The sequence below is a fragment of the Protopterus annectens genome, chromosome 2.part1 (assembly GCF_019279795.1).
Source record: "Protopterus annectens isolate FY-2018-M chromosome 2.part1, PAN1.0, whole genome shotgun sequence".
NCBI classification, from domain to species: domain Eukaryota; kingdom Metazoa; phylum Chordata; order Ceratodontiformes; family Protopteridae; genus Protopterus; species Protopterus annectens.
The window spans coordinates 1,922,661,589-1,922,688,422 of NC_056729.1; the positions used below are offsets into that span (position 1 = coordinate 1,922,661,589).

At 42.3% G+C, this 26,834-nt stretch overlaps 1 protein-coding gene across 1 annotated transcript in view; it reads right to left on the minus strand.

Annotated features, from left to right (window-relative positions):
• Window positions 1-265: 265 nt before the first annotated feature.
• LOC122795069 (IgGFc-binding protein-like) overlaps window positions 266-26,834 on the minus strand; it is a 342,549-nt gene continuing 315,980 nt past the window's right edge. Inside the window, exon 7 of the mRNA XM_044063644.1 lies at window positions 266-711. Coding sequence (XP_043919579.1) covers window positions 649-711 — 63 coding nt within the window. The 3' untranslated portion in view covers window positions 266-648. The remainder of the gene's footprint in view (window positions 712-26,834) is intronic.

Sequence of the window (26,834 nt, forward strand, 5' to 3'; positions counted from 1 at the left end):
GTGTGTGTGTGTGTGTGTGTGTGTGTGTGTGTGTGTGTGTGTGTGCAGCTAGTTACATATGTTGAAATGAGTACAGAAAAAAGCACATGCTTGGCCAAAATGATGACATACACAGTCTAGTGATATAGAAAACTGTCAGAATGTTGAATACTTTTCAAAGAGTTTACCACACAAGCACATGAACTGCATCTGTGTGTGTGTGTGTGTGTGTGTCTGTTTAGACATATATATTTCCATACAGTCTACTGCTTATATAAAAAACACCTATAAAAATCACCTCGGGGAAAAAAGGTAAATGCCCAGATCTACATTATCAAAGTATTTTTCAAATTATGTCCACTGAATCTGTGATGCTGTTTATACATTACTGGTAAACTTAATTGTATAAACTATGGTAAACTTTCTAATCAAAACTTAATTTCATAGATCTAAAAATATATCAGAATATCTCATTTTAATTACAAAGACAAACAAAAGAAGCATATTTTAATGTACACTTTTCAGCCCTTGCTAATAAGAGCTTTCTGAGGGACATTTTCCTTCATGTTTCTGCATTTTCTTTTCATTTGCATAGTTATTGCTTAATCAGAATTATAGTGGCTATAGCAATTTTATCCTTAGTTCATTATTCAGCCCATTCAACATTTTTCATACTTGTACAACTCTAACTTTTACAAACGGATGCAATTCTGGCTTTAAAAGGTCATATACCTATAAGAGATAGAGAAACAAAATATATTTAGCATTTTTCTTTTTTTTTCTTAAGATGCAATACAAAACAATAGCATTGCTTAATGCATAATCAAGAATTGAACTGTAACACACATAATTTATTTTCTAAGTACAAAACTCCACATCACAAAAATATTTGCTATGCTGCTTGTCCAAATATAGTGCTACACTAATCATCCACTTATAAATCGACTGCCAGACCTTTGGGGAGATATACCCCAGGTAATCTTTTCTTATATTAGAAAAGCTTTATAATCAATAATATCTGATATTGTAAGAATACATAACTCTAACTAGGGGTCATCCTTCACAGTGTCATTGGCTTAACAGGTAATACACATGCCTTTGATGCTGGAAGATAAGACATCTGCAAGTTTTCCCCCCTCATACTGTTAACACTGCAGTGCAGAATTAGGGGGGTGCTGTTCCCAGACTGTGCCATCTGCTTTGGTTGGAAGTAGCTCAGGTGGATTTAAAAGTTGTAAATGCACCCACAAAATGAGTAGGGGAACTATACTGATCCCCTGGCTCAATTCTTCATAATAGCATGAATATCACCTAGTTCTCCCCTGAAAAGAGGCCACTATACCAGTAGGACTAACCCGGGGAATGAAATATTAGAAAGGATAAATAAAGAATAATATATAACTGCAAAAGCAAGCATGTGTAAGTCAGCATTAAGTTAAGCACAGTTAAAAGCAAAAGACTATCCACCAGGTTTAATAAACTGCCTGTAGGAATAGTGCAATCCCTACATGGTGTGTACAGTGGCCATATCTGCAGCTCCCCCTTGGCAGCATGCCTTGCATATTAATGAAGATGGGCTACTGAGGGAGAGCCATGTACACAGTTACCGAATCAGTGTAGGGGGGTGTGTTACACATCTCCCAGCACTGTAACACACCTCCTGTACTGTCAAAGTGCTAGACAGCACTGAAATAGGAATGTTAAAAGTGTTTACTTGACTATTTTTTGGTTTATTTGTAGGGGATGTGTTACATTGTCCGTAACACACCCCCTGCACTGTCAACATGCTGGATGGCACTAACATATCAATGTGACAATGTCATTACTTTTTTTTTTTCATCTTGTGTTTGCTCAGCTCAGCATGGCACTTAGTGATACACATGTGCCAGACATCTAAAAATAGAAACTGGATGCTTTTAATTTTATGGAAAAGGTCAAGTTTAAGCATAGGTGCGTGGGATTGCATGGCATCATGCGTTGCTCAGAAATGGTTAAATGTAACTGAGAGCTATATAGAGCTGTATAGCTTTAATCACCATATCCTCAGTAGCTGAATGGTTAGAGTGACAGCTTTGTGTTCAGTAGGTGCATGGTTCAAATACAGGACATTCAGCTTTTTTTATGCGATAGGAAAATGTTTTAAAGTTTTTTTTTTTTATGCATACATTGACATTTGTTAGTCTAGCTGGACCAGAATCCCTTATTCAGTGGAGACCTGATGATAAAAGCTCCAGTTACATGCAATTGTCCAATACATCAAAGTTACACTCCAAGATAATGTAGTGAAATGCATCATGTTTAGGAGATATAAAGTAAAAGAGATATACATAATAATAAAGTATCATTAATGAATAATTACTTTCTATAATTGTTTTTTTATATTTATGAAAATTCTAGTTTGTCCATAGCTAAGCTCTGCTAAGCATTGCTAAGCCAAGTCAAGGAATGCTTAAACAGGACTTGTTTGCAATCCAAGTTTAAGCAGTCCTCAGCTCAGATAAGCTGGTTTGTGCACTACTAAGCATTGCTAAGCATTGCCAGTTTAAGCATTGCTCAGCTTAACTTAGTGGGTTTGTGAGGTGCTAGTCTTCGATTAGCATTTTTAAAAATGGTCCAGTGGTAGCAGAGGGTGGAAAAACAGCCTTATTTAAGCTGAACAGGCAGGAATACAGCCAGAACCTGTTGGAGTTTAATCACTGTAGAAGCTATGGCTGGAGTTGGAGAGTGTGCACACTTTCAGGTGCAGCACGGGGGCACTTTGGAGTCCAGGGTCATGGTTGGGCTCCTTGTTAAAGATCATGGTGACCAGCTACTGCAGGGCCAGTGCCAGGGCTCTGAATACAAGTCAGAGGCCTGGGACCATCTGGCACATGACCTCACCACTGCAACTGGAATCCCCCACACTAGTGAACAGGTGTGTCATCATTATGACACCCTGAAGCAAAGGAAGGGGGAGCTCTTGGCCCAGTGAATCCAAGATGCTCAGGACCGCAATGCCCCAGTAGTTTCTAAGTATAAGAACCATTGATTTACCAAATTCTAGTATGAATATCTGATAGACAGGTATGCATAATGGTGTGTGCCCCCCCCCCACAACTGCAGAGAAGACGGCTCGCCACCTGGAGGCCCACACATGGCGCCTGGCCAGGATGTTCTGAAAGTGTGGTGAGTACATATATATCTTGCAATATATAGTAATCTAATTAAGAAAGAGTAAATTAGTAACTGCCAGTAGGTATAGTCGGTTGTGAGTGTACTGCAATGAATGTGTACATAGACCTGGACTGATATAACTGAGCATTGCCAGGTACAGTTCAATATAGATGAAAGCATGAAACATGCTACTGTTATGGAAAGAAAGTTAATACAGCATTAATAATGTTTGGGAATAACATGTATACTGTACTAATAATACATGCTCTGTTAATAAAGTACACCAGCATTGAAAATGTGAAGGGAAAAAAATAACTGCATTCCTAATCTGCAGGAAATACAGTACAACTGCAGTCAGAATTCTGAAGAAATAAAGATAGTACTGCATATATTGTGTAATAACAGATGTCTTCCAATGCTTGCATTATTTAAAGTGTAGAACAATAAAGACTGTCAGCTGTATACTAATCCCTGTGTCATGTCACCCAATAAGTCTGTGTTCTAACAATTGTTGTGTGTATTCTGGGCTGCTGTTCAAGAAATAAACTATTACAGGTTTTGTGAAGTAAACATGGGTATAACACCATGCAGTGACCAAAGGTTGGCCAATAAATAACTGTCATGTTAAAGTGTAGATATGGAGCTGGACTACAAGATGTAATGCAAAATGATATTTGTTCTGCACTAAGATCTGAACCTAGATTAGTAATGTCTAAGGTATTATAGTGCGTTTCTCCCAGGATTGTCTTGTGTTAACCTTTGTATTTCAGCTATATGCATCCCTGAATGAAGGTACGCTGATACAGGCAAGTATGAAACTGTAACAGCTGTAGACTGCAAATATACCATCTGCAAATGTGTATGGGTCAGGTAGGCAACCCAGCACCCCAATATGGTCTGTACAGATCAGACATATTCACATCCACTAGGGGTTGTGTACAACTGAATTCCAAGTATTAATACACAGTTCACCTACTGTCTCTGCCATGCATGAATCTCATGCATGTATGTTAAACTGTCACTGCAGTCTTGTGTTACACTCTACCTATATTACCAGGTCACACTTTGTCACCAGGTGAGCTTTAGGTACATATCACTCAATCAGCACACAGCAGTGGCCTACTAGCTCAGTGTAATAAGCAATATATATGCTGTTCATTTTGCCACACACCAATTCAGGGACAGGCACTAACATATATTTATAGTAACAGACAAGTACTACTGACTATTTATAGAAACAATTATGGATTACTAACAGATATTTTCTCCACAGGATTTACAGGTAAATAAATGCCTGTTGTAGCTGCATGAAGGGTATACTAATTTCTGTGTCCAGATGTAAAAGTGCGCAAACAGCATTTCTCAGCAAGGTGATAAGACTCTATTAAATAAAATTACATGAAGTACAGTACTATTCCAAATTAATAAGATAAATTAATGGTCTGTTGTTCATATGGCTGTATGCCTGGTGTGTCTATGAATGTTCGCTGATAGTCTAATGACATGCCTGCCAATGACAGCAGGATAAGTGTAAAGTCTCTGTACTGTGCATGATACATGTCTCTCAAGTGTCACGCTGTCATGGATAGTGATCATTGCTGCCAAAAACCTTGGGCACAGATATTACCCCAACTGAAGTATGTCAGTTGCACACTCACACAAGATTAGTGCAGAGTACACTTTGGTAATCAGATATGTTCCCCTGACATGTAATAGTCCCCTGTAGCTATGTACCTGTAGGTGTTATATCTTGGTCAATACCATCCCATATGGATAGCTTGAGAGGTATGTACATGCTACAGAAGCTATAGAGCACTTGTAGACATAAAGTAAGGGCAGACCTGTAGAGTACCGAGCAGTACTGAGCAGTACTGTTGTGAAAAATATAGCCTATACAGTTGGTAATGGACTGTCCCCCCCACAGCCCTTATCTACATCACAAATCATTATTCTTACAGTACGGGTATGGTTGCATTTTTACATATGTTGTTCTCAAAACCTAATGTTGGGCCTTATGTTGTATTTTGGGTTATATATTACAATTGCATACTAACATACCTTGTTGAAAGGCTAATGTTTTTGGCCTTTTGTTGTAACTGTTACTGGCATGCTTTTACAATGATTGTTATTACATTTATGCCTGTGTTCTGTTTGCTATGCAATTCTGTTGTTCTGGGTTAATTGGAACACTGATACATGCTGTTATAACTACCATTGAAATGTTCTGTTTATGACCAACCAATACACGTTGACAAACCTCGACACCATAGCATGACTGGGTAGGCTAGTTCCAGTGGATGTGCCTTTCCCACTTTATTTGGCCATGGCACTGGGTCCCAGCACATCTGGGACCCAACCTGGAGGTGCCTCCTCCATTGGTCCTGTGCCACCCATGGGTGGAACCATCTCAGGGGTTGGGGCCCCTCCCCCCTGGGTCCAGGCATGGAGAGGATGTTGTCACCTGAAATTAGTTCACAGGGATGGTGCTCAGGGTTATACAGCAGGATTTGGCTGACTGACTGTGTCAGATCAAGAGCAGACTGGTGCATCTGAAGGGGCAAGCTGGCCCCAGCACCCATCCCTCAGCACAGACACCTTCAGGGCTGTGAAGGAGCAATGGTGATTGCCCAAGGGAGGGGAGCTCAGCCCCACTGTTGCCATCTGGGGGCACTTGATCCTCTGATTCTCAAACACCATCCCCGTCCAAGGTTTTTTCTCCCCTCATGTGTCATACACCACCCCTGCCTGCTGTCTTGTCTATCTGCAAATGCAACCTCTCCTACCCAACATACCTCCCCAAATGTTCCTACAAGCCTTCCCCAACATTCCACTATCTCCTTAGGAAAAAAAACGGCATCTGTCCCACAAAAAAAATTGCCCCATACATAGCTCTCCATTTCACCCCACGTACACTGCCATTAATAAATCATCCCAGCAACTAATCAACAAACTTATGTCACCCACACCTCTTCCTCTGGGGTGTGAGGCTCCAACTTCCAAGTTGTCCACAACATGCACAGTTGTTGCTGTACAAGAAACGGAGAGCTATGGTCCTTTCCTACACCCATCCTGCACATCCCTACCTGCCTTTCATATTGGTTTCCCCCTGCTTGCCCCCATTTCACCACTTTCCTATTACTCCTTTTATCTTTTCTTTTTTTTTTGGAATAGCATGAATTTAAGTGGGACTAAGTGCCACTTAGCATCGCAGCACATTGCACAATTCCATGCAAACACACTTAGTGCTATTTAAAACTGATTTAATCACCTTATGTGATACTGACACGGTTATGCACGCCAACAAAATAATCACTTGCTGCCAAGTCTTAAATCCACAACCCTCTAAATTACAGCATAATGTAATAGTTCACTAGGCCAACTCATTTCAGGAGAATAACTCCTGTTTCTATAAATATAGCATGCATTACAGTGATGTCACATCAGCAAAAATATTGATGCCTGCCAACTATTGAACCCAAGGCCCTCTGAGCTATAGATACTACATTAGCCCACTAGGCTACCTCAGCTCTGGAGAATAATTAGTGGTTCTATACATATATCATGCATTAAACTGATGTCACATCAGCAAAAATATTCAAACCTGTCAAGTACTGAACCCAGGACCTGCTAAACTACAGCATAGCACATTAGCCCACTTGGCCAACTCAGCTCTGTGGAGGATGGATACCATGACTTTCACATGGCAGTGGTAATCTGTGGATATGCTGATGTACTTATGGGTGGGGGGGCAGGGGCTGAAGCCTACACTGACTCTGTCTGGCATCAAGTATGCTATATCTACAGCACTGTTATAGCTGGTGTCCTTGACCACAACTGAGAAGATGAAATTGCTTCCTGTGATGTTGCAGACATATGTGCAGAATGGGAGATTATTGTCTATAGTAGGTGTCGACAATGTGGGAGCGGGGTTTGCTGTGCAGGTTTCCAGGAGTGATCCCATTCACTTGTACACGCTAAGGCGACATTGCTCCAAAATGGACATCTGCTCCTACTTTGTCTCAGACAGTGGTATGTCTTCCCTGATATAGACAGATGTATGTACCCTTGCAGAAAATGATGTAGCCTTGTTGGGTATACCTGACTCCATGCATCTATACAAATGCACATATAGCACTTGTGCATATGTGTGGATATTGCTGCCAGTCCTTAAAGAGGAGTTGGGGGCTGTGAAGCTATGTATACCACTCCCAGGAGGCTGTATTTCATGTTGGAGGTGTATGCATGTCTGACTCTAGCTAGATGGGTATTGCGGGAGATGGTAACTACAAACATAACCGCATGAATGCTGCTTTGCCATGGAAGATGACAATGTAGGGATGCTGCAGTGGTAACCTGTGTTGTGTAATATCAACACCAACACACCTTCACCTCATGAGGGGGTAGCCTCTAGCTGCATTGAGATATTTGTAATTCCACTGTTCATGGCTCTCTGGCCATTTGTGTGCTGGCATGGATGTCTCCCAGTGTATGTTTGGATCATTCAAGTGACCCAGGATCAGGTTACAGACCCAAATCATAATACAGTTGATGAGGTCCATATAGGCAGCTTCCTGGTCACATGTGATGGCCAATAGCTAGCACTGATTTGAATAGGTGTGTTGGCAATGGTGAACTGTCTCTTCAATGTCCCCTGTGCATCTTACTGCCTGCAGTAACTGCACGGAGATGTGCATGTCTCTCATATATACAGACATCACATGTCCCATGATATTTCTGCCCACACTTTGGGGTATGACTGTATGATAGGATGGTTGACAAGGTAAGGCTGGGGTGCTCTCTCCAGCTTTGAACCATGTGTGTGTGTGACTGTACAGATGTCAGGATTTCTCAGGGTTAAGAATGCTTGCATTAAGGGCAGTGTCATGTGTAGACTCCTATCATTTAGCAGTATGGCCTTCAATGTGTGCTGCACTGACAGTTGTATGTTGGTAGTGATAACCTCACCACTTTTCCTAAAGAAGGCAGAATGGTGGTGGTAACAAGAGCCATTGCCAGATGCCTGAAGTCCAGTTGAGACAGATGGAGGCCATCTCTTGCATATCTCACAAGTATTGGAACCCCCTGGAATATCACAGGATAAAATGCCACATGTTAAGGTCAATCATTTCCTGACTGTATTGTGGCATCAGTCTGGGTGACAGCATAATGCTGCATAAGGCTAGGGACATATCTGCCTGGGACACATAATCAGTGTGCTCACTCATGTCTCACTGCATATAGTCCATGGACGTACATCTCAGGTCAGGCACACCAACATGGACTGTGACAGACTTATGACAGTACCTGGTGAAAGACAGCAGTGCATATGCAATATGGTGGATTATGTAACCTGACGCACAAGTAACTGTGACCATCCACATATACAGCCAGGTGAGAGACACATCAGTATGTCTCACAACAGAGTCTCCTATGTGTAATATGTTTGACATGTGGTGACATCTGCATGTCTGTGGGACACAGGTGTGTGGCCATGTGTGGTATGTGCTGCATAGAGCTGGGGAATTCATGTGTGGCTTGGCCTTGGAGGTCTCCTTTACTTGTGGATGTGGATGTTGGGGACCTTTGCATGTGTGTGTGTGTGTGTGTGTGTGTGTGTGTGTGTGTGTGTGTGTGTGTGTGTGTGTGTGTGTGTGTGTGTGTGTGTTCTGTGTTGGTGTGTGTGGTGTTTGAGGTGTACTGATTGTGTTAAAACCTGTTTGGTGACAGATCTATGGGCTTGACAGGGAGAGAGCATGGACTCTAGGTTTCTAATGTCATTGCATCTCTCACACAGTGTGTTCCTTGCTGGTGTTTGTTGATGGTTGCCCCTATGTACATGAGGCAGGTGCAACACTGTACCAGGACACCTATATCAACTGGACTGGCATGGAAAACTGTAGGGAATTGTCCATCCATATAGTCCAGAATCTGAGGAAGGAAGGCCATGGTGATCTACGGGATGGGCCTACAGCCCAGACGCTTACTACAACAGTAGGAGGCTAACACCCTGCATCCAATATAGACAGGCTATGAACGAGCAGTAATAGGTCCAACAGGACAATGCATTTGAACACCTTATAGGACATGTAGAAAGTGGCAGGAGACATCAAGATCAGGAGGGCAATGCATGATGTATTGCCATTATGTTACTGATAGCCACATACATACTGTGGTGTAGGATGGTGAGGATATGATGTGGGAGTTAGTGGTGGATAGTGCTGGCAAATGCGGATGTGCAGGGTGTGCAAATGATGTTGAGCAATTTTTGTGGTCCTGTTATGTCTTCCCCTCTTCATGTCTTTCAGGTGGGATGTACTGCCATAGGAATCCATCTTTCTCAGAAGCTGAGACCACCGCCATAGTTGATGCCCTGAGACTCCATCACCAGGTGTTTTTTTCCAAGGTTCTCCATAACCAGCAAGAATGTGCTGCACTGTTGGCAGACCTCATGGCATCAGTTATTCATGTGGGCCTGCATGACAGGAGCTATGAGCAGGTCAGATACCGGGCCACTGATCTCATACATCATGCATGGCAAAGGGCCACAGGTGTGGCCAGGGACCATGCTGGCATCAGTGGAGGGCCTGCTACACAACAACCACCCTTGGCCACAAAGGTGTTCCTGGCAAATCTGGGTTCATCCACCAGCTCACAAGAATCAATAACACCATATGATGTGAAGGTGGGTGTCATAGCGTCCATAGCCAAGGAGGGTCCAGATGAGCATCCAGTTGTCATCACTTTAACACTGTAGCATTCATAGTGGCAACCTTTACATACCTATACACATAGGTCGATCTGCATATGTGGGGTGAGGGGTTGTAATTCACATGTGTGCACACATATTGTGAATGTCAGCAATGTGGGTAGAGTCACAGTTTGTACAGTACATGTTGATATATGTAGATATTATACTGTACAATGCCACATTTGTGTCTGCTAACAATACCTCTCCACACACAAATCCATAGGTACATCTGGTGTGGCTGGGGTCCATCATGCTGTAGCCAGTGAGTGTGGAACTGTTTTGTTATGGTTCATGTATACCCTTGGCATGTTAAGGGCTGCCAGTTTCCCATGGACACAACTGTTAAACTTATCCATATTGCAATTATTGCATGATCACTTGTGGAGAGTTTCACTGCAGTGCATGACATTGGTAATCACAGTAGCATATTTTCAGGAGCTGTAACATATTAGCATGCATTTTTGTGAAGGTGTAGGCAGTTTGCTGTAAAGTGGTGCATTACTATTATGGCCACTGTTTTAGGTGAAGGTCCATCACATACACTGACATGTCACTTATCTCACAGGTGTGTAGTACTAGCAACATTAACTGGCCATAGCTGTAATGCATGTTGTCAAGGGGCTGTCTTGTGTGTGTGTCTGTTGTGGTCTGCTTGTGTGTTGTGCATGGCATCAGTCATAACGTGTGAGCTGTATAATGCATTTGTTCCACTTTACCTGTATGATTTTGTGTGTGTGTGTGTGTGTGTGTGTGTGTGTGTGTGTGTGTGTGTGTGTGTGTGTGTCTGTGGATCAGCAGACATTGTAGTGCACGGATTAATGTAGTCATGTTGTCTTCACCTCACAGCTGACCATGGGGGTTAGAGTGTGTAACCCTCACAACCTGATGTCAATGTCTCATCAGACTCTGATGATGACGGTGACCATAGTCAGGTACAGGTGGGGTTGTTGGGGGCTGACTATGTCCCATTGGTTGACATCCCACTTCCTTCCCCAATATCCCAACACACAGTCAGTATGCCCACACATACCCAGTCCCCAGCTGCCACAGATATTGGACAGTCAGAGTCTGGTGGCATTGAACAGGAGAGTGTGGTGACTATGGCATCTGTGACTGTAGACACTAGCCATAGCCAGAGAGGTGACAAGGTCCCAAACAGGCAGATAGACAGGGGTGCTCAAAGGACTGCTGCCCATCCAGCACCTGTCAGAGGTGTCACAGCATATGTCACCCAATGCATGTTTCAGTCCATCATGGAGGCACAGGCATGTTGTGAACGGTACATGAGATGGAAGCTCAGGGTCATGGATGCCACACTGCCTGGCATGCATTACTCCATCCATAGCATTGGTGATGCCTTGCATCATTTCACTGATGTAGTGGATAGATGGTGGGGTGAGACATTATCAGTCCTTAACCGTGCACTGTCTATGCTTGAAAATGTGATGGGAGTAGGGCATTGGACACATGGACATAGGTCACCAACAGTGGCAGCTGAGAGCTCACGTGGTCATGCACAGTCACACTCCTGTAGTATCAGTACCATCAGCACTACCGAAGGAAGGGTGAAGTCCACACCAAAACATGGCAGGCCATGGGCATGTGGTCCTGTGCAGTCCTGTGAGAGACACAGACCAAGCAGACACCAGTCACCATCAGAAATGGCAGAACCAGTTCCCTTGTTCATGGCCAGAGACAGTGAACTGTCTATTCTGACATGCATGATCCACAGCTGTCCAACATATCCTCGTGTAGGGCTGCCACATGGCTCAACTGTGTACATGCACACAATCACACATACATGCAGGTCACCTCCAGACACACACAGCTCCTTTCCATGGCCCAGCTGACCAGCACCCCTCCAGACACACACTCATGATGTCAACTGTGTGGCACAGTCTAGGCCTTTGGCATGTGATACCTATGCCACATCCGTGCCATCCATACCATCGATGCAGAGACATGCTAATATGTGTCCAATGCACAGGGTGAATATAATACAGTTAATGACAGTTTGTAGTGCAGTAGTGTTAGGCCATTAGCTGCTGTCTATTGGCAACTGTCATGCATACACATAATGCTGTATTATTGTTAGTATGGCTGAGTAACTGTTGTCTCCCAGACCTTATTCTGTGTCTGTTGCAGGTGTCTGTGTGTGTATAGCATGGCAACTTGCTGCCAATACAGCAGCTCGAAATGGCATAGTGGCAATGCAGAAATGTGACATCGGCAAGGTACAGCTGTATATGTGCTTGGTTACCTAGTTGTGTATGTGTAGAACAGTGTGTGAGGGACAATGGGGGAAACAGCATAATCTTGCATGCATACCCCTGACACAGCATGCTACTCTTGATACGTGTCACCTGGGAGTTCTGTATGATCACAGGTTCATAGGATCATAGAAGGTTAGAAGAGTAATAGCCCTGGGTCCCTTACAAGCCTAGCCATTACTTTATCCCCAACAGAATCATCGATCAGCACCTGTTGCCCCCTGTCATTGAGGGACACAGGTGCGACCCCCTGGGACAGATTTGTGTTTTCACATCCACTCATCACAGATGCACTTGATGAGGGTCTGTATGGTACTCTGTTTGACATGTTTGGGAAGTGCATTCCTGTGATACGGCAGCCTCTGGGAGACAAACCTGTCTCTCCAACAGGTTTTGTTGATGTCACATAGATTCAGGCCTGTCATGCTGGTAATGCATGAAGAGTTAGACTCACACATATGGGCCAACTGTTGAAGGGCTGGGCACAACATTGCCATCTAGGTGTGCCACAGCCCACCAGTGGACAACCAGTTCAATACTGAGTGGGACACTACTGATTCAAGGCTGTCTGCATGGGACAGGTGTTAGAAGCCACGGATTACCTTTGTGGGTATTACTATGACCTTTACAGTTGCTGCAGGATAGGTACATACCAAGTGGGCCATGGTACTAAATTATTATTCTGCTGACTGAGGACTATACAAGTTAATGTCTACCTTTAGTCTGGATGCACTCTCTTTACCTATGTGGTGAACCACATACAAGCCTTTTCTGACCACTGCTAATACTTGTCCAAATGCAACAGTATTATGAACCTGTTTACCCAGGTCTCTCAATGCAGACTGTGTGTTTATGGGGTTGCCATTGATGTGGGAAATAGTGTGGTCATGTCCTTGCCATATGGTATGATGGTACTGTTTCTGCATTCAGCTTGATGCCAAGACCTTTACACCATTCCATACCCAATGTATGACCCCCTCCAGTGAGTTAACATCAGTTGGTGGGTCAGTGACAAACAGCACACTACTTACAGTCACCACAATCTTAGGCAGTACCTACAAATGTGGATGGTGGCAGTTAGCATTCATGCCTAGATACATGTGGGTCATTGGGAACAGCAGCTACTCACAGGGCCTCAACATGTATACATATTGCACAAACATGGGCAACATAGAGTAGAATTTCCACCTTATCAAATGTGCAATGTAGGAAACTTACAGTATTGTGAGAGTTGGCAGGACTAGCCATAGTAATAGCAAGTGCAATGGACATGAGTTCTCTTTGTTTTCCAGTATGACAGCTTCTTTGTGTGACATTTCCACAGATTATGCTATTTCTCATTACATTAAGGTGCTTCTGATGTGACATAACTGCTTTATGCACTATTACACAACTTTATGAAATGTTTGTTGTCTGACACTCTTGGGACCTCTGTATTGTTTGAGTTGTTTTCACAGGTCACACCTGGCCAAACATGGACTGCAACCTGCAGGGTGGGACAGGTGGTGGACATACCTCCACCTGTACAGATTTCTGCAGAATGTCCTGATGTTTGTCACGTATTTTAGGTCTGTTTGTCATAACATTGTGGTTTTCTGGCAAATTAGTGGCACATGATTAAAGAATGACATTAGACAATAATGACAGATATTTTAATTTCAGACTTAATACCCTTCAGAACATGAATGTTAATGCACATCCTGTTATGCTATCTACTTTCTATGTTTGTAAGAGCGATACTTAAAGATTAACCTTAATTCTGGGACTTTGTTCCACTTTTCTGTATGGCTTTATCTAAATGTCTTGCTCTAAGGTATTGAGAGTTATGGTGTTGGCCCTAACACAGTCACTCTGCTGCCATATACCCACTCATGAACTGCCCTTGTTGAGAGTAGAACTCCTACCTGCCTAGTTTTACATACAACAGTGCTATGTACATTTCACATGTGCCACAGAGCGCATCTGTTTTTGCAGTGTCTGCCACTACTATTCAGGTAGATGACATCTGCAGGTGCTGTACGGATTGCCAGTGTGAGGTCAATGGGTTTGTACAGGCCCTATAACTGTGACACACACACACACACACACACACACACACACACACACACACACACACACACACTTCTGCGGGAGGATATGCATTGAAACACATATATACTCACAGAGTTGCTACATTTCAGATTAGAACCCTTACCTATCTAGTTATACACTATAGAGCAACATTTGTATTGCATGTGCCACAGTACTAGTGTGTTAGAAAATGTCTAACTGTGCTTCACTCACACAGACACACAGACACACAGACACACACACACACACACACACACACACACACACACACACACACACACACACACACACACTGCTGCAGGGGGATATACTTTGAAACACACAAACACCCACAGAGTTGCTACATTTGAGATCAGAACCTCTACCTATCTAATTATGTACACTATAGACAAATGTACATATTGCTTGCACTACAGTGCTATTTTGTTAGAAAATGTCTAATTGTGCTTCACACTAAACAAATGAGTAAAAAGGTCATGCAGGAAAACCAATTGGTTAAAAAACACAAAAAGAAAAATCTAGCAAGGATAAACTTTCCACTGTGTGATACCTTAAACCTCTTGTATCAAAGGCAACATGGGATATATGCAAATAACCCTTTAAGGATATCACGTGTTTCAGCAAAATGGCAATTCTGAATGTTCATTACTTTTTCTTTTACTTTTCTTTTTAAGTCTATTTATGGACAACTTCAGGTCAATAAAGCCAAACCCCTCTAGCTATAGTTTTGTTGACCTGAAGTTGTCCACAAATTGACTTAAAAATAAAAGTAAAAGAAAAAGTCATGGACATTCAGAATTGCCATTTAGCTGAAACACCTGATATCCTTAAAGGGTTATTTGCATATATCCCATGTTGCCTCTGATACAAGAGGTTTAACATATCACATAGTGGTAACTGTGCTTCATACACAACTGTTGTGGGAGGATATGCATTGAAACACAAATACACTGACAGAGTTGCTACATTTGAGATTAGAACTCCTACCTATTTAGTTATGTACATTATAGACTGATGCATGTATTGCATGCATGACAGTGCTAGGGTGGATGACATCAGTAGGCCCTGAATAGCTTGCCAATGGGGAGTTAACAGGGTGGAACAGACCCACAAAATGGTATAATCATTGTATGCACACATACAGGCAAGACAGCCACACTGCTACAGGGGATATGCATACACATACACTCACACAGTTGTCAGCTCTGAGATTAGAACCCCTACCTACCTTCTTGTATGTAGTACAGTGCTACATACGTATTGCGTGCACCACAGAACTTATATAGTTGGAGAGTGTCCAATGGTGCATCTAAGGTGGATGACATCAACAGGCCCTGTAAAGTAGTGTAATGGGGGGTTAACAGGGTGGAACCAGCCTCAAAATGGTATAACCAACACACACAGGACAGACACACTGCAAAAGGAGATATGCTTTACACACATAGTTACCAGTGTGGAGATTAGAACCTCTACCTATCTAGTTGTAAGCACTATAATGCTAGGCACTTATCATGTGCACCATGGAAGTTATATGGCTGCACAGTGTCCAACATTGCATCTAAGGTGGATAACATCAACATGATCTATAAAGTAGAGCAATCGGGGGTTAACAGGGTGGAACAGGCCTTAAAACATAGTGGCATTGCACACACACATAGGCAGGAAAGACATGTAGCCACAAAGGAATATACTTAAACACACACACTCACTGAGTTGTTGCTGTTGGGATCAGAACAACTACTTATCTGTCTACACTATAGTGCTACATACGTATTGCATGTGTCACAGGGCTTGTGGGTTTGGAGGGTGTCTGCCACTGATGTTGGGGTGGATGACATCAGTAGCTGCTGACAGATAGGCCACTGTTGTGCAGGACACAGGGTCATAAAATGGGTGACCATTACAAAGACATAGGCCTGTTGGGCATGTGTATTCTGCTGAATGTGTAATAGATACAGAAACACACACACACACACACACACACACACACACACACACACACACACACACACACACACACACACATGGTGGATGATGTGAGATTACAACCCCTACCTAATTACTATTACACAATGGAGCTTACCATAGTATTTGCACATGCCACTGGTTACAATAGGTGTATGAATGGCTGCAGCACTACATCACTCTATGCCTTTCAAGGTCTCTCTCTCTCTCTCTCTCCCCCCTGTCTCTGCCTCTCTATACATGATATATTTGTATATATTACTATATATATGTATGTATATCACACCCAACAGATCAAAATATACTTTATATGTGCCACATATGGATAGATGAGGGTAATTATGTTTGATGGGGTGGGGAGAGACAGTTAAGGTGTACACAGACATCTGTATGCACATGCATATATGGACATCACAGTTCGAAAGTAAGATGTGGGTTCAGACATGGGCTGAAATTAGCTAAGTGTAGGAGCATGCCCAGTATGACCATCAGTATTAACAGTGGGACTCCAGGCCAGACCTACATGTACTCCAGTCCAGGATGTTGTGTGTTACAGCCAATTGACTGATGAGCCTGTTTAACAGTCCAGCACCTCACTGATATACTGGCTAAGGGATCTCCTGGCTGTGTGCTATCCTTATTAACTGAGTCATATCTAGGATGGGTACAGAGTACCCTCAGAGTCACTGGTAAGATCAGACCATAAACTAATCTCATTGGATATTCACATCCCGACTCCACCCCCTGCCCTGAAAACCACGGTAAAAAACTTCTCTAAAGCAAATTTCACACTCCTCAAAACCGAGGTGGAATACTTCAAAGCCCCCGGGCCTGTGGAAAATACGGCCCAGACCGCAGAATCCTTTATAAACGCATTCTATGAACACCTTCAGGAATGCATGGATCATGCAATCCCAAATAAAACCAAGACCCAATCCTCCAAAGGCAGACGTCCTGTCTGGTGGACCCCAGCCATAAACAAACTATACAATAGAAGGAGGAAGCTACTACATGATAGATCAAAATCCCAAAAAGGGAAGGGATCTCTGATCAGTATTAGCAAAAAACTACGGGCACTCATAAAATCGTCTAAGGCCAGCTTTGAGAGAAAAATTGCACAGGACACTAAGGATAATCACAAGGCTTTCTTTAGTTATGTTAGGAACCTGGGTGGGAATTCCCAGATATGCTCAGAATTAGTCCAAAATGGCAAAAAATACACCAAACCCACAGACATTGCCAACATCCTAGCTGACAGGTTCAGTGCAAATCCCCCCTCCCCACCAAAAGGGCAAATATTTATCCCAGCAGAGTGCTGCCCCCCGACATCTCAGATGCTCAGCAACCAAAAGAAACCACACAGAAAACTAAGAAAAAGATGTTGGTAAGTCAGCTACAAGGGCTAGGCACATGCAGGTACAAAAGTTCAGGTAACTGTAGGTTATAGTCCAATCCAATGTACTTAATACCAGAAGTTATAAAAACACTGCTTTATTCACCAAGCCAAAATAAAAGTAAAACGCTGCACCAGCGTTTTTCATTCTGATAAATATCAGAACTTCTTCAGACAACCAACAACACTAGTTCAAAGCATTTTAAAACAAAGCACTAGGTTAAGGCAGATGTCAGTAATTACATTAATTGCTGTATCCCTTGTGTTTAAAGCGATACACTCAAATAACTTCTTTTATGTAATACTGAACCAGAAGTTTTTTAAAAGACTGACCAAAATTCTCACTTAAAAGATTTTACATTAAAAACATGAAAAGAAGTCACTGTTATAATATTATCATATCATATCTAATTTCTCCTACTTGCATCTATACTTTAAAACTACACACAAGTACTACTAAAAAGTCATATATAATAAAACCTTAAACTATGCTAATACTAGTAAGTATTGCTAAGTACTGCTTACTTACAAAGCTGTGTTTTGGTTCTAGTTACACCTTCAAGGGCATTCAATGACATACACAAACAACAAAAAGAAAATGAACTATCTCAGTAAACTTTTTATCTTTAAAATACATGAAATTGAGCAACACTCATTTAACCCTGGGTCTCTGTTTGCAGCTAAAGCTGCCACGCTAATTCTTTCTTTTCTAGTTCCAGTTTTAAAATTGGTCATTCACAAAGCTAAAATCCACTAAGTCTTTCACATTTTGTCTATGACCATGACGAAAATACATGGTCTGGGTACCTGGCACAGTGTCTTGCCAGAGCATTATCGTTTTACCCTTGCTGATTAGTATAAATGTTCGTACATTCTGTCAAACGTCTCTCCGTCTTTCCTACGTAAAATGATGGGCACTGCCCACACTGTGCCAGATATACAATAGCCTTAGTGTCACATGTATATGATCCCTAACAGAGTATGTCGTTGTTCTAATAGTAAATTGATCCGAGGTCATTAAATACTTACAATATTCACAAGCACCACATTTTCTCGTCCCATTTCTATTTTGTTTTTGGTACCTTCATTTCAAGTACTCTTTTCATATTAATACCTCTTTTGAATATTATTATTTAAAGTTCAAAATATTGGCAACATTCCTGTCTAATGTTAAATAACTCCAATATTTTCTAACTACTTTACCTATTTCAGGTGCCTCTGGACAATATGTAAATATAAAAGCTGTCATAAAATTCCTATCTATCTCGTGCTATTAGAACTAGTTTGATCCATGTTTCCTATACCATGTCACTGTGTTGTTGTTATTAAGACCTGTGTCAGTGGCCAGGTCTAGTGTTATAGTCCCTAGGTCACTTCCCAAAATAGGTTTATATATCCCTTTGTCCCTTTTATCCTTTACTTCCTGGAAAATTGTATTTAGGAAGGAAGCAGGATAACCTCTGCTTATAAACATAAGGTATAGCAGGTCACATTCTTCTTCAAAGTCATCTTTCAAGGTCACCATTCTTGCCACTCTCACCAGTTGTCCCTTCACAACAGCTTTCTTTTGGTGAAGGGGTGCATACTGGTGAAGTGGAAAAACTGTTGGAATATGTAGCTTTTCTATGTATTTTGGCTGAAAAGTGACCCCTATTTTTACTCAACTCCACATCCAAGAAATTAATGATATTTTCTTGAAAATTCCAGGTGAACTTTAAAAAGGTAGTTGTAGAATTAAAGTAGCTAACAAGAAGATCCTTCTTTTGGTCTCCTTTAAAAAGAATGAAAATATCATCCAAAAATCTTTTGTAACTAATAGTCTGGTGGGCCAAGTGGCTATTGAAAACATAGTTATTTTCCCAATACGCTAAAACCAAGTTTGCAAAACTTGATCCCACTGGTGACCCCATCACACCTACTTTTTGGACAAATAACTTGTTTTCAAATGCCACAAAATTATTCTTTAAAATAATGTCAAGAAGTTGTTCTACTAAGTTACATTCATTATCGTTAGCCCCTTTAGCCCTGATATGTTCCACTACCCATTCTACCCCCAGATCATGTGGAATACAAGAATATAGGTCACTGACATCCACAGTTAAGAAATTTACTGTGTTATCAAAAGTCATGGCTTGCATACTCTGTAAAAATGACCACGAGTCCTTTAAAATTTGTTTTTCTAAGGACACAAAATTCTTCAAAATCTTGTCCACAAACTTGGCACAGGGATACGTGATTGATTGGCGTGCGTCAACCAATGCTCTAAAAGGGGGGTTCATTACATTTTATGCAATTTTGGGATCCCAAAGATTTTAGGGATCCGTGGTGCCAACATGGTTAAATAACTGTGTTGTTCTGAGGTAAGACAACCATCCATAAACAAGTCACTAATAAACATATTAATCCTATTATAAGCCTGATTTAGTTCATTTCTGCTCACTAATGCATAGGTGCTACTTTCCAACAATGTCATCATGATGTTAGAGTAGTCTTCGTTGTACAATACCACTAAACCTCCACCTTTATCTGGTTTCATAAGCCTAAGTGGTAAATTCTAAGCATAGTAAGAAGGGCTTTTCCTCTTCAGAGATGTTAGGCTTAAATCTGGTTTTGGATGAATCCTTCAGAACATTTCTAAACTCATTTTCACAAAATATTCAAACATACTTATTGTGCTGTTCTGGGGGGGTTAAAGGAACTAGCTATTCTCAGTTCATTGTTACTGTATGATGAGTTACCAAACAAAATATTCAAGTTCAGTTTGCGAATGAATAACTTAAAGTCAATTAAAAGTTCAGCAATGTCACATTTTTTTGATGGAACAAATGTGAGACCCTTGGCAAATAATTCCACCAATACTTGATCAATACAGCACTCAGTGAAATTGTAAACAGAAAAATCACCTTCATTGTTATATAATGTTTCAAACAGTTTTAGCTCAGGTATTTGCTGTTGCTCCGTGTGTTGTATCTCGTTGGCTCCCTGAGCTGAATGCACTTTCCAGTTGCCCCTCCCCTCTGTAGTTTTGAAAATCCTTGTTTTGCCTTTGATTGTTGTTATCAATACCAACAGGTTGGTTAAAGCCATCCGTTCCCTCATCAAAAATGTCATCATCATCAATAATATGTCTAGCATCAAGTCCAGGACCTGTGTTCAAGTCAACTGAAAAGTTATTAACTGGTACATTTCTTCTTTGATCCTTATAAACGTTATGGTCTACAACATTTTTATGGTTACGTAAACCTTTCTGTGCCACAGGTGGTTTGGGAAAGCCGTCCCTTCCCATATGCTTTCAAGTCCCTGTTAAGCTTTTTTATTTTATTATCTTTTAATTTAATCATTTGTTGAGCAATGCTAGAACAAGTTCTATCAAACTCAAACTGGTATCTATTAAAGTCTGAGTCTGCTTTAATGTCTTGTTCCAATGCTTGCACCTCCTTTGTAATCAAGTCAAGGGAAAGCTGGTAATGTTTAACCATGCAATGCAAAATTTCTAAGCCTTGTTTATTGTAAATACTAATAAGTTCGTTATAAAATCTGAGCCATATTCCAACCCGTAGGGTAAGAATAATGCCTCAAACCCTTGGGTACAATTTTTTCTTTAATACATTTATTAAAATAGTTCAATTCAAGCTGAAGTTTTTTTATCTTTAAAAGTTTGATGTCAAATAACTTCAATTTTTCTGTCATTGAGTTGCCACTTTCACTCATATGTGTATTTACAGTACCTGGTTGTGTACCATACAGTTCCAATTCTGTAGTTAACCAAGTTTGTACTTTCAATGAGCCACCAGTATTACTGCCAGTATTAATCCAGTTTTCTACTTGAATAACTGCTTCACCTGGTTGTCTGATATGCGATGGACCTGCTGCAACATTACTATCCACATGTGAAACCAAAACTGGTAAATCATTGTTGCCTGCTGAAGACCTCAGGGTACCACTGGAGTGAGTGACGCCGTCGACCTTCTCCGATAAGCGGTCAAGCCTTGAGTTAATCATCTGTAGTAACTGGGTCAAATTCCCTTGAGAAAGGACATTGTCTTCCATAGTGTCCTCCATGCCTTATTGCTGACTCAGATGCTCAGGTAAGAGCTGCCCTCTCCAAAGCAAAAAACACAGCATCAATGGGACCAGACGATGTCCTGGGCTGCGTCCTACATGAACTCCAAGAAGAGCTAAACCCAAACATAAAACTACTGATCAATCTTAGCCTTACTACAGGATATGTACCCAAAGAGTGGTGTACAGCAACAGTGGTCCCACTCCACAAAGGTGGTGCCTCAACGGATCCTGGAAAGTATCGCTCCATAAACCTGACTAGCTTAGTCTGCAAAGCTATGGAAAGGACCATCATGGACCTCATAAATAAAGATATTGGGGACCTACAGACACTAGATCCTACCCAGTTTGGCTTTGTTAAGGGCAAATCCTGCCTCTTAAACCTGGTTGATTTCTTTGAAACAGTCACCAAGGCCATTGATGAGGGGAAGGTGGTCCACACAGCCTACCTGGACCTCGCAAAAGCCTTCGATACAATACCCCACTCGGGCATTATAGATAAGCTCACCAGCTTAAATATAAACCCCTATGTCACTAGATGGGTTGCAAACTGGCTCAAGGACAGAACCCACATGGTTAGAATTGCTGGAGCCATGTCAGACTCCAAACCAGTTACAAGTGGCATCCCACAAGGCTCAGTACTGGGACCTCTCTTGTTCGGTATATATTTCTCAGAGGTACAGGCCAACGCGGAAGGACTGTGGCTGACTAAGTTCGCAGATGACTGCAAACTGGGCACCATAATCAACTCTCCAGCCGACACAAGCATCCTACAAAAGGGCCTCATAGAAACAGACAACTGGTGACAGAGCCATGGCCTCAAGCTAAATGCCAAAAAGTGTATAGTCATCCCGTTTGGCAAAAACAAAGTACCCACAAATTACCACATAGGTGGTAATCCATTAAGTACAGAACAAGTAATTAGGGACCTGGGGACCCAAGTTGATAGCAATCTCTCATTTGACAACCACGTGGCCAAAGTGGTTAGAAAAACATTTTATATAGCCTACCTAATCATGAAGGGATTCACATCTAGATCAGGGGAGGTCATCGTGCCTCTTTACTCATCCCTCATCAGGCCCATAATTGAGTACAATGCCCCTTTCAGGATGTACCTTACCAGACACCTGCAGCAACTGGAAAGACCCCAAAAGTACCTTACCAAGAGGATCATAGGGCTCAAACAGATGCCATATGCTGCCCGGTTAAAGAAACTCTAGCTCTACTCAGTGGCATACCGCCTGCTCAGAGGCGATCTGTGCCTGACGTATAAAGCCATGTCCAACTCGGAATTAATGGACATGCTGCACCTCAGAAAATCCAAATCCCATTGAGCTACACGCTCGAGAGACTTGAACCTCAGCACTGAAATAAATAGGACATGCTGGAGGGACAGATTCATAACCCAGAGGCTCCCTTCACTCTGGAATAAAATCCCAGTCCAGGTTAGGCAGAGTCCCTCATTGACACTCTTCAAGAGGAATCTTGATGAGTGGATGGGGGATCGTAGGTTTACCCCGGGTATCACCTCTGTGTCACTGTTAGACAGAGGCACAGTATACTAACCTCAAAAAAGGGCATAGCAAAATTAATTTAAAATGGGTGGCAAAAGCCAAAAACACTCTGGCTAGGCTTATAAATGCCCTAGGGCAGATAGCCCAGTATGAACCTATGAACCTATGAACCTATGAGTGTATTGGACTGAGCAGAGTTTTACATAATATGTGTGGTACTTGTTACATAACAATGTGATTTCCTGGTATGTCAGTGGCAGATCAGTATCGATTAATGTGAGGATCTGCTGACAGACATTTGGCTACTTACTCCATACACTGCAAGGAACCCATGCAACTGCAAGAATTGTTGTAGTCTGCACATTATACATTTGTCTGACCAGTGGTTCCTCCTTCTCCTTATATGTGGGTCTTTGACCTGCTCTGCTCCAGTTCCAGGCTTTGTCCACAGGTTGCTGCTCTATGTAGTTGTAGTTATGGTTTGACTGGGGCAGAAGTTGTAACACCACACACAGGGTTATGGACTTCACACCTCTGACTATACCTGTTTTGCAGGTTGTCCAGCATTGTGGCCCATACATCTGCTGTGGACCTAAGATGGTTTGTGTTGCACTGTTATTATAAGGCTACATGTTGGCTATACCTCTCAAACTCTTACAGCCAGACATCTGGACAGGGCCATTTATAACAGTAGGATATAGGCCAAAACATTGGGACCAGGTCTTAATATTGCTGTTACAAACATAGACAGTTGGTAGACTGGTTTTGTATTAGCTTGCATTTTCTTATGGGTATGAAGTCTACATCCCAACTCTCTGTCATTTATGTTTTCACATCAACCTTTATTGGATTGCCAATAATTTGACAGACAAATGCAATGTTATCACAAATGGAACAGATATATGAGGCATACATGTGAGCATTCTGCAAAACCCTGCCATTTGTGGGTATGGATGGTGCCCACTGACTTGTTGTCAGTACTGACACAGTTACGTGGCAGCCTTTATATCCTGGTGCTACACTGACTTGTCACAACCTGCTGTTCTACTAGGTACCATCTAGGTTAGTCAGAGCTGTGTTCTGTACATATTTGTGGCCCCTCTGTCCCTCCATTGTCTCTGGCTTTGTCCAGCTGTCCTGCAGTAACAAATACTGACATCTGGACAGTGTGTAGAACTCCTACCATAGGTGTAGCTCACACACAAAATAGTAGGCACAGCCAGTCTTAAACAATGGACCCTATCAACCACAGTAATGCACCTAGCCCACTAAGCCACAACAGTCACCAGTCAGAGCAATCTACATCCTGACACTATTAACCACACATACATAGCACATTGACCCCTGCATATTGTGGAATTGGAACTTGTTAGCAAGTTGATAGGGATAGCCTGGGAATGTGTGTTCTGCTGCTATAACCTTACAAACATAAATGTTACTGTAGTTGGATGGGAACACAGGTGTGTTGGGGGTAGGGGACCATATTGCTCAGGTGTACAGTGTTTCGTATAATGTCCAGATGTTTGTCTCATATTTTGGGTCCCTTTTTCATAAATTTGTGGTTTTCTGGCAAATTAGTGGCAAATGATTAAAAACTGAAGTTAGACGATAATGACAGACATTTGAGTTTCAGACCTCATATCCTTTCCTTCAGAAAATGTATGCTAATGGAAAACTTGTTATTCTATCAACATTCCAAGTTTTTAAGTGCAATAGTTAACAACTGTCCCACTTTTTGGACCTTTGTCCCACTTTTCTTTATGGATCTGTACAGATTTCTTGCTCCAAGAGGTTAAGAGGTATGTAGGTGACTCCAACATTGACATCCATCCATCTGTCCTATGACCCCACTGTTTGTAAGTCCCTCTCATAGTGCAGTGGGTTTTGCTAGCTTGGGGCCTACTGCATATTCTGGGGTAGCCAGTATTTGGCAGAGATTCCCTGTTGTCCCACATAGATGTCAGTTGTCTGCTGCTATCCTGGTAGCCCACTCCATTCCCTTGCATGCATGCAGCAATACCATACATATGCTACCACAGTCTACTACCCAATTCATTTGTTAAGAGGAGTGACTTACCTTGTGCCTGCAGCAGTTGAGAGGAATGTGCTTCAGGGTTGACTCTGTCAGATGCTCGTAGTACACAGCGTATACATGGTAAGGTACAGGTTGTGTGGTGTGTCTGGCATTCTTTTTACTATGTCTGTGAGTCAGAGTGAGGTGTCAGTCCCTGTGTCCCTAGGTTGTCAGTGCATATACTATGCATTGCCTCTTTGCCAAGACCAGAGCGTACTGGGCATGCCTACATCTGCCTACAGGGTCAGGTTCAGGAGGTTCCTCCTCCAATCCCCCTGTGCCTGTGGGGACCTTGGCACTGGTAGGGGGCTATGTGTCCCTTCCTTGTGATGTTCCTGCCATAGCTGTTTCCACAGGATCATATTGTGTAGCATGGCACATACTATGAACATATGTGCATACGTGGCTAGAGAGTACTGAAGGGCTCCACCAGATATGTCAAGGCAATGAAACCGTGACTTGAAAAGTCCAAACACACACTCTATTATGTTCCTAGTTTGTGCATGTGCCTCATTATGGCATTCTTTATTGCGTGTGTGTGTGCATTTTCGATGGGTGTCATTATCAATGGTTCCAGTGCATAGCCAGCATCCCCAGTAGATTGGTGTATGGGATGCCCCCCCGGCAAATGTCTGGTACAGGTCTGATTCATGCCAGATGTGGGAGTCATGATAACTGCCAGGGCTGCCAGCACACACATTCTTGATAATGCCCTGGGCATTGCACGCGACCTAGCAGTTGATGGAGTGATACCCCTTGCGGTTAATGTAGACTCTACCGTCCTCACCAGGTGGTGCTTTGATGTGCACATGAGTGCAGTCTATGGCACTCAGTACCTCTGGGTAGTGTGCTAGATGGTGGAAGAGACGCATATTGCTAGTCTTCTCCTCAGGGGTGCAGGGTAAATAAATGTGCTCACTGGCATGTGTTAGCATGACATCCAGGAACTGGTGGAGTACCCTGGTTGTGGATGCCTGTGAGATCCCCATCATGTCCTCAGTAGGTTTTTGGAATGTTCTTGTAGCTAGTATTCCTAAGGCTACACATACCTTTGTTTCCACTGGGATGGGTTCACCTCTGATAGCTCTTGGTCTGAGTTAAGGGAGGCAGAGCTCAGAGGGTTCCTGCAGTATGTCCCTGTCCACCCTGTAGTGCTCTACTATCTCCAGCTCATATAACCCCTGAAAGGTTACCCTGGGCCTGAACGCTCTTCTTCTCAGTCTGGGCCTATTGTCAGTATCAGCATCATCACTGACCTCAGCCTCTAGCACATACAGATGTAGCAGAGCAGCAGCAGCCACTATCATTTTGTCTGTTAAAAGTACCAAGTGTCTTCTCCAATGGTGCAGAATATGTGGGAAAAAGCAGACTGAAGGGTGTATGCATACTTTATACTGGTGTGCAGCAGATGCAGCCTGTTTGATTGGCTGGCTATGATACATTCCACTGTCAGGTATATCACTGAAGGGTTTGAATAGGCCGGTGTCAGTAGAACAGGTCTTATCGGTCATTTATACTTGATTATCTTTCCCAGGCTATTTCCTTTTATTTATTTATTTATTTGTTTGTTTTTAATTTCTTCCACTGCTAAGCACTGCAGTGCAAG